This window comes from Lithobates pipiens, unplaced genomic scaffold (assembly GCF_037356315.1).
Source record: "Lithobates pipiens isolate NorthernLeopardFrog02 unplaced genomic scaffold, aLitPip1_a1.2 Scaffold_23, whole genome shotgun sequence".
Lineage (NCBI taxonomy): Eukaryota > Metazoa > Chordata > Amphibia > Anura > Ranidae > Lithobates > Lithobates pipiens.
The window spans coordinates 113484930-113500260 of record NW_027507785.1 but is presented as its reverse complement, the minus strand read 5'-3'; the positions used below and the strand labels follow the sequence as shown (position 1 = coordinate 113500260).

The 15331-nt window shown below is 42.2% G+C and overlaps 1 protein-coding gene across 1 annotated transcript in view; it reads left to right on the top strand.

Moving 5' to 3' along the window:
• Positions 1-14367: 14367 nt before the first annotated feature.
• Positions 14368-15331, top strand: part of STAB1 (stabilin 1) — a 394908-nt gene continuing 393944 nt past the window's right edge. Inside the window, exon 1 of the mRNA XM_077452219.1 lies at positions 14368-14690. Within this exon, the coding sequence (XP_077308345.1) occupies positions 14622-14690 (69 nt within the window). The 5' untranslated portion in view covers positions 14368-14621. The remainder of the gene's footprint in view (positions 14691-15331) is intronic.

The window sequence follows — 15331 nt, the reverse complement described above, 5'->3', positions numbered from 1 at the left end:
TTCTGGCGAGTGCCAATAACGCTTAATTTCTAAAATACTGCTTCTTTATACTGAAAGAATTGTCTGAGGTAAAGATAATATCAAAGCGTGTTCTATCCAAGCAAGTTTAAAATATAAGCAGATATCGGTTTGCGTTCGTAACATAAACATTCCCTCATACAGTTTTTAGAAATACAGTAAATTCATTATTAACTGGCAATGGGGGAGGGGGGGGATAACCACATAATGTCCATATTCTCACCAATGTTTTTTCAGACTTTATAAATGTGAACATTTGTTGGATATACCAAGAATTCTAGTTTTGGATGTTTACAATATATGTGTAAATGTGCATGCAAATAAAACCGTATTTTTACTGTATGCTGTTTTGTATTGTTCACAGCTACATAATAGTGAATTTACAATACATTGTATAAAATTTTCCATTTTGAACCCAGCTGCATTTTGTATGTGTCACCTAGTGATTCGCATCAATATAATTGTATGAAATGTATTTTACTGCACCTGTTATATGTGTGTGTGTGTGTGTGTGTGTGTATGTATATATATATATAGATATATATATAGATATAGTGCGTGCGTGTGTGTATATATAATATATTCTATAGTACAGTTTTTAATCTTTCATCTAGATGGATTATATTTTGTTTTTTCATCTGATTGAACTATTCAACTGATTGAGCTATTTCCACAAAGATGGAATTGTATTTATTATTTGTAACATGCTGCCTAAAGTTCTGTTACAACACAAGGAGTATTGGAAATATCTCTGTCACTTACAGCAGTCAGTCAGGAAACAGAAGTTGTGACTGTTTTTACCAGCAGACATACTTCCTTCTTTTATATAAGCTGTGCCAATTAACTGCTGCATGTTTAACAAACAAGGTTTTAGGTTCCCCACAAAGTGGAGAAGACTGTATAGTATAATGGCAATGGCTATATGTCGCCATTACAAAAAAATAAAACCTTGGAGATGTAAAAGCCAGGAAGTTGTGTGGAAATGTAAATGAAGATTTTCTTAAAATATAACTATACAAAAATTGCCTTGGCTTATCGATGCTTTCAATGCCAGCCTCCTAGGTAAATGAATGTGTACCAAATCAGGCGCAGGTGGCCGTTTTGACACTTTTTGCAGGCATGGCAGTCTGTTTTTACTGCTGGAGGACATACTCTGAGAATGGCATACAGTTGTCATTGGAATTCATGTATGTAGACAGGAGGTGGCTGCAGGAGATCAGCAGCACTGAGAAGCAACAAGAAATAACGCAAAAAGAGGTAATTTATGACAAAAATTGCATTTCTTATAATACACAGGGCTTTAGCAAATTAAATACATTTACGGTTTACATCTACTTTATGCCCCATCTGATCTTGGCACTATGCTTGCCTTTGCCATTTAGCAGACAAATGCTGGGCCATCAGTGGGCAGTAGAGGCTCTGGCATTTAACAAAGAGTGAGGCTTTCCATTGCGATGAGCAGGGGTGCAATGTAGACTTGCAAAGAAGTCAAGGCTCCATGTGGAACACTCAATGATTTGAAGACTAATAGATGTTTGAAGGCACCACAAGGCATCTGAATTTCAGCTCGTTACTTTAGTCACACCAGTGCGACTATTTTGTGTCTGTGGAACTGTTCAAATCGGTGCAACTCTGACTTGCACCGATTTGAAAAAGGTTCCTGCACTATGTTTGCAAATTTCATGTGCGACTTGCATAGGCATCGGTGCACGAAGTCACGCAGATGTCTGCAGGCCGTACATGAAATCACACTGACCGGTGGCTTTCAAAGACTCATTCAGTGTTAACATGGTGTTAGAAACATTTTTGCCTTACCAAGTTCTCTTTAAGCACATTTAATATGAAAGCAGCGTAAATACGTTTACCATTTTGTACCCCCATCCATCCTACAGTATATCTGGCAACATTTGCATTGAAAAACAGTAAAGATTTCAACAAATAAAACAAAAACATAATACAACCATTCATGAGCACCATATCAGTTAGGCCTCTTTCACACGGGGCGGATCAGTAAAGATCCGCCCCGTGATGATCCGCTCGCTCAGCGGGGATCGCTCCGTTGTCCCCGCTGAGCCGGCTGCGGACAGGGCGGTCTCCGCATACTGTGCGGGGACCGCCCTGTCAGCTCTCCGCTCTCCTCTATGGGGATCGGACAAGCACGGACCGTGTGTCCGTGTTCATCCGATCCGCTCTGCAGACGGACAGAAAAATAGGATTTTCCTCCGTCTGCAGAATCGGACATTTGCGGAGGCGGACAATAGCGGGTGTCTGCGGATGCTCATCCGCAGACACCCGCTATCCCATAGGGATGAATGGATGTCCGTATTTCATCCGCAAACGGATGGATGAAATACGGACATACCATCAGCATGTGTGAAAGGGGCCTAATAGCTTTGTAAATCCTAAGGTAACACATTTAAAAATTAAGTAATTATGGTAAAACGGTATTTACAAATATAATTCAGTATATGTAGATGCAAATGTCTGAGATGCTGCTGCTCCAGGATTGGTTGAGGAATAAGCAAAATATTGTATGACGGGTCTCAGCAACCTTGTGTTTTACCAAAACTATATGTGGCAAGATGCTAATAATGCTCACATATCTGGTAGAGGCCAAACTGATTAGAGGGCTCTCCTTTAGGCCCCTTTCAGATGATAACCCCACTCGGATCCACCTCTTTTTCAGGCTGATCCGAGCGGGCCACCCATTCATTTCTATAGGCAGGCGGATGTCAGCGGAGATGTGTCTTCTGACACCCGCCTGCCATACGATCCGCTAAAAACAGACGTATGGCGATGCACTCAGCCATCCGGACATGCTGTCCGTTTTCGTCCGATCTTCCCATAGAAATCAATGGAGTGATCTCCCGCTGAGCAGGTGGACTCCGCTGAGCAGATCTGCTCCGCGTGGAAGGGGCCTTGCGCTTCCTGTACTGTTTGTCCCCCAAGATTGGTGACAGAATAGGACAGGACATGGATTGGCACCGAGACCTGTAGCAAGTCATGGCCAGCAGAAGTACTGGGTCTTGTGGTGAAGTAGAAGCTGGAGAATAGGAATTCATGCTGGGTGCCATCACAGTACTTGCAGAAACAGAAGGCAGGAATCTGGTCAGACAAGCAGAAGTAGGCAACATTTGGGCAGCGGAGATGCAGATTCACTAGACCAGAGTGAAAAAAAGAGCCCGACTGAGGTCAGAATTACACAAGCAGAAGATCCAAAATAAGCAAGATGCAGAGTCAAGAAACAAGCCAAAGGTCTGGTATCGGGGATCAATGTCTGGTGTAGTCAGAAGACAAAACGGGTATAACACAGGAGCTGACGACCACTCAGGAATAATCTTAGTGATACCAAAGTCTTTTTTTTTTTTTTTTTTAAACATGTTATACTTACCTGCCCTGTGAAATGTTTTTGCACTGAACAGCCTGGATCCTCCCTTTCTCAGGACCCTTTTCGGTGCTCCTGGACCCTCCCTCCCATTGAGTGCCCCCACAGCAAGCAGCTTGCTATGGGGGCACCAGAGCCGAGTTGCAGCTCCATGTGTCCATTCAGACATGGAGCCATGGTTTGGCCCCGCCCCTTCTCTCTCCTGATTGGCTCATGCTGCTGTCAAAGTCAGTTAGCCAATGGTGCCACTGCTGTGTCTCAGCCAATCAGGAGGGAGAGTCCCAGCTGGCCGAGGCACTCGTGCACATCGGCGGATAGAGATGGGGCTCAGGTAAGTATGGAGGGGGCCTGCTACACACAGAAGATTTATTTTTATCTTGATGCATATAAAAAAATTAGGATAAAAAAACCTTCTGCCTTTACAACCACTTTAACCACTTGTCCCCTGCCATATAGCAAAATGATGGTGGCAAAGTGGTTTTAATATCCTGGACGTCAAATGACGTGATCAGGATATTAAGCCGCTGCGCGCTCCCAGGGGTGCGCATTACGGCGATCGTTGTCGTGGTGTGTCAGTCTGACACACCGCAACTACGATCTCAGTAAAGAGTCTCTGAGTCGTGTCCAATCACAGCTGATCACAGTGTAAATAGGAAGAGCCAGTGATCGGCTTTTCCTCACTCGCGTCTGCCAGACTGTGCCGGCTGCTCCTCTGACGGGGGGGTCTGTGCTGATCGAGGATGCCCTCACTGGACCACCAGGGATGCCCCCCTAGACTACTAGGGATGCCAGTCAGTGCCCACAATGGATGCCAATCTGTGCCCACAATGGGCATCACTGATTGCCATGCATTGTTTGGCACGGATTGGGATCCATCCCTATACAATACTGTACACCACAATGCCCATCCGTGCCGCCTATCAGTGCCCATCTATGCTGCCTATCGGTGCCCATCCATGCCACCTATTCATGACAATCCGTGCCACCTATCGGTGTCTATTTGTGCCACCTATCTGTGTCGCATATCAGTGCCATCTATCAGTGCTGCCTATCGTGCCACTTCATTGATGCCACATCATTGGTGCCCATCAGTGCCGCCTTATCAGTGCCAGTCACTGCGGCCCCGTCAGTGCCCATCAGTGAAGGAGAAAATTTACTTATTTACAAAGTTTTGTAACTAAAACAAAAAAAATAGTTTTTCAAAATATTCAGCCTTTTTTTATTTGTTTAGCAGAAAATAAAAATCCCAGACGTAATCAAATACCACCAAAAGAAAGCTCTATTTGTGGGAACAAAATGATAAAAATTTAGCTTGGGTATGGTGTAGCATTACCGCACAATTGTCATTCAAATTGCGACAGCTGAAAGCTCAAAATTCGTCTGGGCAGGAAGGTGTATAAGTGCCCGGTATTGAAGAGGTTAAGTCTTGTAGTCCTGTAAATAGGCCACCAAGCACCAAATTTGTTTGTGCATGCTCACACTAAAATGTGCACACTACCCTGATTCTGTGCACAGCTCTCTGGACTGTTCTTTGTACAAGCACAGTTTTTGAGCATGTAATGAATGTGGTTTTCTTGACATGCACTCACAATACAGTAAAGATGAGATGGGGCATATAATCATTGTTTCCAAGAAAAGGGTAGCTGTTCTCCAGCTTGTTCACAATAACTGCACACAGTAAGGCAATCTCCATACAACTGGTATAAAGACACAGAATATATATGGAAAATAGAAAATGTACTTGTCTTCGTGTATAAAAAAAAAAATTACACTTTATTAAAAAAAAAAAAAAAACCACAAATTTAGATTTTTGTGAGGGAATTATTAGCTTTTTCTCTTTCTATGTATATTTATGAAAACACACAAGGTTGCTGCTCCGACTCGCGTTATTTTTTCTATTACAGATTTAAAGTGTATATAAATACTAGCAAAACATTTATCTTATTGTCCCATTTGGTCTGTTAAATATACAAGTGAAAGCAGTTTATTGTATCTGTTTATTATTTAAAACAAATATCTGTTGATCTTGGCAGAAATCTCGATAACTTCCTGTGGTCTTCGCTTGTGCTGACTGTTATCAATTGCATTTTTGTAGACTATCCTTGAGGACTATAGAAGCATGCCCCTCTATATTATTAATTAGAGAACTGGAAAGGGGCAGGGTTCCAAAGGTCTAACTTGTTTCTGTTGTCCTGATACAGAAAGGTAAGTGAGCAGTGTCATCCTTGCACTGGAAACGCTTTACTGCCAGAAACGCCAGATAAATATAAAAGAAAACAAATGCAGCGATAACATCGAAGGACTGGTAAGCTGCAATATATAATTTTTTAGTTTTTTGTGTTTAGATACATTTTAAGATCATCTATTCACAATGAGAACAAACAAAAACATTTGTTTAAATGGTTTTTTCATTTCTTAAAAGTTTTTTTAATTTTCACATGTTATAAACACAAAACATTGTATGAACAAAACGAGAATGGTTGTGGTAATGTGAAATAGCTGTTTCCATTTTGAGAATCCATTTGAAAATAAACTTTCAGAGTCTACTGTATAATTTTACCCTTTTTTATTTTTTTTCTCTGGTGCTGAAATGAATGGTGCTCCTGGTGACACATTCCTTCTAGAAATTGTGTCTTCTGCTGATACTATACAATTAATGGTAAAATGATGCTCGCAATAGGCCTCACCATAGGCTGTTACTGATTTAAAATTTTCGTTTTCGATGAATGAACCAAATTTTTTTTTTAATAGACTAATTTCGATTAATTATAACGCACATACAGATCCAACTACTTTTATCATTAGTCAGTGGTAAATGGGGTATACACTATATACAATCACCCGACACTAGTTTTCACAATCCATGAGTTAACTTCACAGTTCACACAAATACATTTTAAATTCAAACTGTAACACTGACGTAAGTAATTTTTTTATTAAACTTTAAGAAAAACGTAGAAAGTTAGTTTAACTTTAATTATAAAACGTATCTAGTATATTGACTGTCAGTCACTTTATAGTAGGCAAGTGGACATCACTTTAGCCAGACATACCAGAGTGTTTACATTTTGTTTTTGTTTTTGTTTTTTTGTTTTTTTTACAACAATGTTAAAAACAGAGGTTATCAAATTTGCCTACACTTAGCTCACTGAATGATCCCAGTTAACCATATCCATATTTACCATCACTGTCCAGACTGTCCGGTGACGTCACAGACATCAACGTCACCGGACTCCTCCCCCTTCCCTTTGTTAGCAGATGGAAGCACTTGGGGAAGGGGAGAGGAGTCCGGTGACATTGATGTCCGTGACCTCACTGGATCTCAGACGGAACTCCCTGAAGACCCAGAAGCCGGCGGAGAGGTGAGTACCGATCAAAAGAATTTTGATCGATCAAAAAAATTAACGATTAATCGAGGAATTAATCTTTATTTTCCCAGCCCTAAAATATATACACACTATCTCACAAAAGTGAGTACACCCCTCACATATTTGTAAATATTTTATTATATCTTTTCATGTGACAACACTGAAGAAATGACACTTTGCTACAATGTAAATTAGTGTAAAGCTTATATAACAGTGTAAATTTGTTGTCCCCTCAAAATAACTCAACACACAGCCATTAACCACTTTACCACTGGGCACTTAAAGCGGGATTCCACCCTAAAGTGGAACCTCCGCTGATCGGATCCCTCCCCCCCCTCCGGTGTCACAATTGACACCTTTCAGGGGGGAGGGGGGTGGAGATACCTGTCAAAGACAGGTATTTTCACCCACTTCCGGGCATAGACTCCCGTGGGAGTCTACGCCATTTCCTGCCCTGCCGCGCTGTCTGCTGGGACACACACGGGTCCCAGTGACAGCGCGGAGATTTCCTATTGCGCGGCTCGCGCATGCGCAGTAGGGAACCGGGAAGTGAAGCCGATTCGCTTCACTTCCTGATTCCCTCACCTAGAATGGTGGCGACAGCAGCCGAGAGCCAAGCGATCGATCGGCCTCGGCTGCCGGCATCGCTGGAACCCGGGACAGGTGAGTGTCCATTTATTAAAAGTCAGCAGCTGTAGTATTTATAGCTGCTGGCTTTTAATATTTTATTTTTTTGGTGGAATCCCTCTTTAAACCCCCTTCCTAACCAGACCAATTTTCAGCTTTCAGTGCGCTCACATTTTGAATGACAATTACTCATGCAACACTATACCTATATGAAATTTTTGTCCTTTTTCACACTAATAGAGCTTTCTTTTGGTAGTATTTATTAACCGCTGGATTTTTTTTTTTTTTGCGCTATGGAAGAAAAAAGACCGAAAATTCTGTAAAGAAAGAAAATGCATTTTTCTACGTTTCTGTTCTAAAATTTAGCAAATTAGTAATTTTTCTTCATATATTTCGGCCAAAATTTATACTGCTACATATCTTTGGTAAAAATAACCCAAATCTGTGTATATTATTTGGTCTTTGTGAAAGTACTGATGGCCTATCTCATTTCTTGAGACCCTAACAAGCCAGGAAAGTACAAATACCCCCCAAATGGCCCCTTTTTGGAAAGTAGACATTCCAATGTATTTTGTAAGATGCATGGTGAGATTTTTGAAGTTGTAATATTTTCCTACAATTCTTTGCAATATCAAGATTTTTTTTCACAAAATTGTGATATGCATAGAACAAATTACACCCCAAAGCACATTCTACTACTCCTCCTGAGTATGGTGATACCACATGTGTGAGACTTTTACACAAATGTGGCCACATACAGGGACCCAACATGCAGGGAGCGCCATCAGGCGTCCTTGGAGCATAAATTACACACATTTCTTGACTACCTCTTACACTTTTGAAGGCCTTGGAGCACCAGGACAATGGAAACCCCCAAAAATGGCCCCATTTTGTAAAGAAAACAAACCAATGTATAATCTGTGAGGCATATCAAGTCTTTTGAACATGTCATTTTTTTTCTACAAGTTTTTGGAAAATGTGTAAAGAAAATGAAAACTTGTTTTTTTTGTTTGTTTTTTGTCCATTTACACAATATTTCTAACACATAGCATGTACATACCAAAAATTACACCCCAAAATTGATTCTCCTACTCCTGAGTACGGCGATACCACATGTGTGAGACTTTTCCACTGCATGGCCACACATGCAGAGGACCAGCATGCAGGGAGCACCATCAGGTGTTCTAGGGACATAAGTTTCAAATTATAATTTGACCACCTATTACACTTTTGTGAGGCACTGTAGTGGCATGGATGTGGCATGGATGATAACTGATGTGGCATGGATGAGCATGAATGGGGATGGATAAGCCGTGGATGGGGATGGCTGAGCATGAATGAGTATGGCCGGGTATAGATGGGATGGCTGGGTACAACGGAGTATGGATGGGTATGGCTAATTATGGATGGGGGTGGATGGGGTGGCTGAGCATGGAAGGATGAGTATTGCTGAGGATGGATGGATGAATATGCTGAGGATGCAACTGCCCTGTAGCCATCAATCGGCTATGGGCCGGTTGTTAAGTGGTTAATGTCTAAACCGCTGGCAACAAAAGTGAGTACACCCCTAAGGGAAAATGTCCAAATTTTTCCCAATTAGCAGTTTTTCCTCCCCGGTGTCATGTGACTTGTTATTGTTACAAGATATCGGGTGTGAATGGGGAGCAGGTGTATTAAATTTGGTATTATCGCTCTCACTGTCTCATACTCATCACTTCATGGCAAAGAACCCTCGGAGGATCTGAAAAAAAAGAATTGTTGCTCTACATAAAGATGGTCTAGGCTTGTGATGGCGAACCTTGGCACCCCACATGTTTTGGAACTACATTTCCCATAATGCTTGACTACAATGCAGAGTACATGAGCATCAAGGGAAATGTAGTTCCAAAACATCTGGGGTGCCAAGGTTCACCATCACCGGTCTAGGCTATAAGAAGTTTGCCAAGACCCTGAAACTGAGCTGCAGCATGGTGGCCAAGACAATACAGCAGTTTAACAGGACAGGTTCCACTCAGAACAGGCCTTGCCATGGTTGACCAAAGAAGTTGAGTGCACGTTCTCAGCATCATATCCAGAAGTTGTCTTTGGGAAATAGACGTATGAGTGCTGCCAGCATTGCTGCAGAGGTTGAAGGGGTAGGTGGGTCAGCCTGTCAGTTCTCAGACCATACGCCGCACACTGCATCAAATTGGTCTGCATGGCTGTTGTCCCAGAAGGCAGCCGCTTCTAAAAGATGATGCACAAGAAAGCCCGCAAACAGTTTGCTGAAGACAAGCAGACTAAGGACATGGATTACTGGAACCATGTCCTGTGGTATGATGGGACCAAAATACACTTATTTGGCTCAGATAGTGTGAAGTGTGTGTGGTGGCAACCAGGTGAGGAGTACAAAGACAAGTGTGTCTTGCCTACAGTCAAGCATGGTGGTGGAAATGTTATGGTCTGGGGCTGCATGAGTGCTGCCAGTGCTGGGGAGCTACAGTTCATTGATACTGAAGCAGAGCAAGATCCCCTCCCTTTGGGGACTGGGCCGCAGGGCAGTATTCCAACATGATTACGACCCCAAACAAACCTCCAAGACCACCACTGCCTTGCTAAAGAAGCTGAGGGTAAAGGTGATGAACTAGCCAAGTATGTCTCCAGACCTAAACCCTATTGAGCATCTGTGGGGCGTCCTCAAACGGAAGGTGGGGGAATGCAAGGTCTTTAACATCCACCAGCTCCGTAATGTCCTCATGGAGGAGTGAAAGAGGACATCAGTGGCAACCTGTGAAGCTCTGGTGAACGCCATGCCCAAGAGGGTTAAGGCAGTACTGGAAAATAATAGTCGCCACACAAAATATTGACACTTTGGGCCCAAGTTGGACATTTTCACTTGGGGTGTACAAACTTTTGTTGCCAGAGGCTTAGACATTAATGGCTGTGAGTTGAGTTATTTTGAGGGGACAACACATTTACACTGTTATACAAGCTGTACACTCACTAATTTACATTGTAGCAAAGTGTAATTTCTGCAGTGTTGTCACCTGAAAATATATAATCAAATATTTACAAAAATGTGAGGGGTGTACTCACTTTTGTCAGATACTGTGTGTGTGTGTGTGTGTGTGTGTGTGTATGTATGTGTGTGTGTATATATATATATATATATAAAATGTGTGTGTGTGTGTGTGTGTGTGTGTGTGTATATATATATATATATATGTGTGTGTGTGTGTATGTATATATATATATATATATATATATATATATATATATATAATTTTATTTTTTTAAGAAAGCCTGGTAAAATGCAAAGTCCGCTTTTAAAGTGCCCCAATCCCCACCTCGTTGCAGAAAAGCAGAATAAATACAGAAAAAAGTCTGTGGGGGAAGGAGAGGGTTACGCCCGGTACACAGAAGGCCAAATGTTGGTTGGCATCAGCCAGTTCAATAGTAACCTGCCAAAATTCTGCCTGTGTGTACTGAAGTTGGTCTGACAGAAGCAGGCCATTCAGCCGTCCTCTGTCGAAGGGGCATGACCGAAGAGGGTCTCCTGACCAGATAAATTGTAACTACGGACAGTGGTGGACACTCGCCACTAAAGGTGAGTGTCCATAAAGGAAAAAAAAAACAGATTTAAAGCTGACCTTCAGTCATTTTTATTCAACTTTCCAACTATTAAATCATCTGCCCTTGAGGTTTTAACTTTGCATAGTAAAACATTTTTTTTTGCCAATAAATACCTTATACAGCCCACTTCCTGTTTCTTGTCTGGTAATAAGTCTAGACTTATGACATCATGCACAGCTCTCTCTCACTCTCATTAAAGTTTGCCAGGTAGAGAGGGTGAGTCATAAGAGGGCAAATGAGAGCTGCAGAGCTGGAGCTGTGACTCTGTGTCTGTGTAAATCCAGGAAGTGAACAGGCAGCAACTTCAGCCCACAGTTAAAATGGTTGCAGCCAGACTCAGTGAAGGGAGATTTCTGCAGCATATTTGGCAAGTACAGAATCCCAGTATATATAAAATAATATGCAAAGTGGTTGGAGGGAAGCTTCAGAATGGCAAATATGTTTTTATCACAAATTATGTGAGCAGACTGCAGTTCCTCTTTAAGACCAATGTGTAGGGCCTCCATTCAACTACTAGACATCAGCCTGCTGGCTGATCTAAATAACTGATCCAGCTGACCAGCTTAAAGTGATATTAACCACTTGCCGACTGCCTTCTGCATATATACTGCGGCAAGGCGGCTCGGCTGCGCAAAAATACGTTGGTCTGTGCATGAGATAGTGTGCGCACGCTTGCCACTGGAGCGCGTCCGTAGGTCAGGCGGACTCTATGTCCACCAGCCACCCGCGATTGCGGTGCACAGAGTCAGGATGGGGATCTGCCTATGTAAACAAGGTGGATCGCCGTTCTGACAACATTGAGATCTGCTGTTCCTAGTGATCAGGAACAGGATTCTCTGTGTTGTCCTAGTAAGCCCATCCCCCACACAGTTGGAACACACCCAGGGAACACGGTTAACCCCTTGATCGCTCCCTAGTGTTAACCCCTCCCCTGCCAGTGTCATTTATACATTGATCAGTGCATTTTTTTAGCACTGATCATTGAAATAATGTCACTGGTCCCAAAAAGTGTCACTTGGGGTCAGATTTGTCCGCTGCAATGTCGCAGTCCCGCTAAAAATCGCAGATCGCCGCCATTACCAGTAAAAACAATAAAAATAAAAGTCCCTAAATCTTTCCCCTATTTTGTAGACGCTATGACTTTTGTGCAAACCAATTGGTATACTCTTATTGCGATTTTTTTAATTTATTTTTTACCAAAAATATGTATCGAATGAATATATCGGCCTAAACTGATACATTTTAGTTTTTATATATATTTTTTTGGATATGTATTATAGCAAAAAGTAAATAAAAGTATTTTTTTCAAAATCCTCGCTCTTTGTTTATGGCGCAAAAAAATAAAAACCACAGAGGTGATCAAATACCACGAAAAGAAAGCTCTATTTGTGAGAAAAAAAGGACGTAAATTTTCTTTGGGTACAGCATTGCACGACTGCGCAATTGTCAGTTAAATTGACGCAGTGCCGTATCACAAAAAATGGCCTGGTCATTAAGGGGTAAATCCTTTTCCGGAGCTAAAGTGGTTAAAGGCAGTTTTTTTTTTCTTCTTAAAATAATAAACATGTTGTACTTACCTGCTCTGTGCTAAGGTTTTGCATAAAACAGCCCTGATTTTTGTCTTTTTGGGTCCCCCCACCAGAGCTCCTGGCCCCTCCCTCCTGTCGAGTGCCCCCATAGCAAACAACTTGTCGATGCTCTGTGCATCCATTCATACATGGAGTATGGCTCTGCACCTCCTCCACTCTCTCCTCATTGGCTCACTGGCTGTGATTGACAGTAGAGGACGTCAATGGCGCTCGCTGCTGTCTTAGCCAAAGAGGAGAGAGAGCCGAGGCTCCCGTGCACAGTGCTGGAGAAAGATCGGGCTCTGGTAAGTATAGGGGGGCTGCTGCACACAGAAGGTTTTTTACCTTTATACATGAAGGTAAAAAACCTTGAGCCTTTACAACCACTTTAAGGGTAGCCATTCGTGAATTGAAATTCTGCCAGTTCAGCAGAGACTGGGCAAATTTCGATCTGTATATGGGCTAGCTGGTTACAACCAGCCTGTCCGATTTTTCCTCGAATGATCAATGCCACTGGCTATAGCCAGCAATGCTGATCAATGTGTTTTGATGGCGGGGAAGGCTCCCTGTTGTCAGAATACAATAATACCACAGTGGGAGTAGAGACCGCTTTCCTTAACGCGGAGGTCCACACAAAAATGGAACTTCTGCTTTTTGGAACCCTCCCCCCCTCCGGTGTCACATTGGGCGCCTTTCAGGGGGGAGGGGGGTGCAGATACCTGTATAATACAGGTATTTGCACCCACTTCTGGGCATAGACACCTGCGGGAGTCTACACCACTCCCCCTTCCACCCGCTGTCTGCTGGGAGACACATGGGTCCCAGTGACAGTAGAGACCGTTCGGATTGGGCAGCGCGACTTGCGCATGCACAGTAGGGAACCACTTTCCTGATCCCCTCACCGAAGATGGCGGCGGCAGCATCCAAAGGACAGGGGAAGCTTCGGCTGCTGACATCACGGGCGCCCTGGACAGTTTAAAAGTTAGCAGCTGCAGTATTTGTAAAAAAAAAAATTGGGCGAACCTCTGCTTTAACTACTCCATATGCCCTGTACACATGATAGGATTTTCCGACAACAAAACCGTGGAATTTTGTCTGATGGATGGTGGCTCAAACTTGTCTTGTATACACACGGTCGCACAAATGTTGTCGGAAATTCCAAACGTCAAGAACGCGGTGACGTACAACACGTAAGCCGAGAAAAATTTAATTGAATGTGTACACACACTCTGAATTTCTGACAACAAAACTCGTAGTCGGAAAATTTGAGAACCTGCTCTCAAACATTGTTGGCGGAAATTCCGACATCAAATGTTCTATGGAGCATACACACGGTTGGACTTTCCTGATATGTGTACAGGGCAATACTCAATCTAGATTTTAAAAAATGTTTGAAGAATTGCCTTTAAAAAAAAATAAAAATTTAGCAAAAGTCTTCTTTTAAATATATTTGTATCTATTACTAGACATCTAATTAGAACTGTAAACTGGGAATGTAGTATTTTGCTGAATAGCAGCAGCCACTCAGTTCATGCCTGTTTAAGCACTTTGTCTGTATGTTTGTGTGTGGTCAGCATGCTAATAGGGTTTTAGTTGGTACAAGGCTTGTGTTAGAATTTGGCAGCATGTTATTGCTTAGAACTAATCGGGAGAAAAAACACTGGGGTCACTAGCGTCCATGTCAACTGTTATCACCCACAAGCTTTTAAAAGCACAGAGTCATTTTCCCATCTGCTTTCTCATCATTTTTCAGATTTACATGAAGTGCCATTTTCATTAGAAAGATTTGGGTTTCCTTCCATGTGTTTTGAACTGATATGAAAGAGGAAATCCTGAGTGATTCCTGTTCTCCCCCAGCACTTTTTCAAAAGGAAGAGAGGAGGTTTATGTTTGTTGCCTGAACACATCAAGATCGCCGTGGCCAGTTCAGATAGTACAGTGTCCACATGAGCCTCTGCAAGTTCTGTCCATATTCCAGGCTTAGCAGGGTGTGCATGCATCGTAACATCAACAGCTGATGACGTACGCCAAACACCTCGAAAAATGTTCTGCTATGGATATGGCTTTTTCCTTTTAATGGCTTACACTGGATTGATAGCACCACAATCACTGGTGAGTTTTCTCATACACTGTAGAAAAGTTGCAAGTTGTATAATTTGTTGTTCACGTTTTCTTTACTTTAGTCATTTTTGCAGTACTCGTGCTTTGTGCAGCGTTTTTATATTAAATCCTTCATATCAGTTCCTGGTCCAAAACTTGCTTGATCTAATGTCTATACCCCATTTATCCAAGCAATACGGTCAGAAGACCTATAACCTAGCATTTTAGTTGTAGAAACAAAGCTATGCCAATTCAAGAAGGACATGCAAACATTATGGTGCTAATGTCCTTGGTGGACAGCGGTATGAGGACTCCCTCTCCCCACCCAACTTCAAGGAAGAGTGCTAACTAATCAATTGTGCTACCTGAATGATGAGAATAACTCATTGATTGCTAGTGCATGCTGCTCATGGCCATATCCAATAGCCTTATTGCCTTTATCATTGGTTATGAGAGAATATAATAAAATGACAGACTGTTTACCGCTTATTCAATTTTAGTACTGTATATACCAGGAAGTTAAATAACACATTGGGGGTTATTTACTAAAGGAAAATCCACTTTGCACTGTAAGTGCACTTGTTAGTAAAGTTGCTGTAAATCCGAGGGGGACATGCAAGGAAAAAAAAAATGCATTTTAGCTTGTACATGAT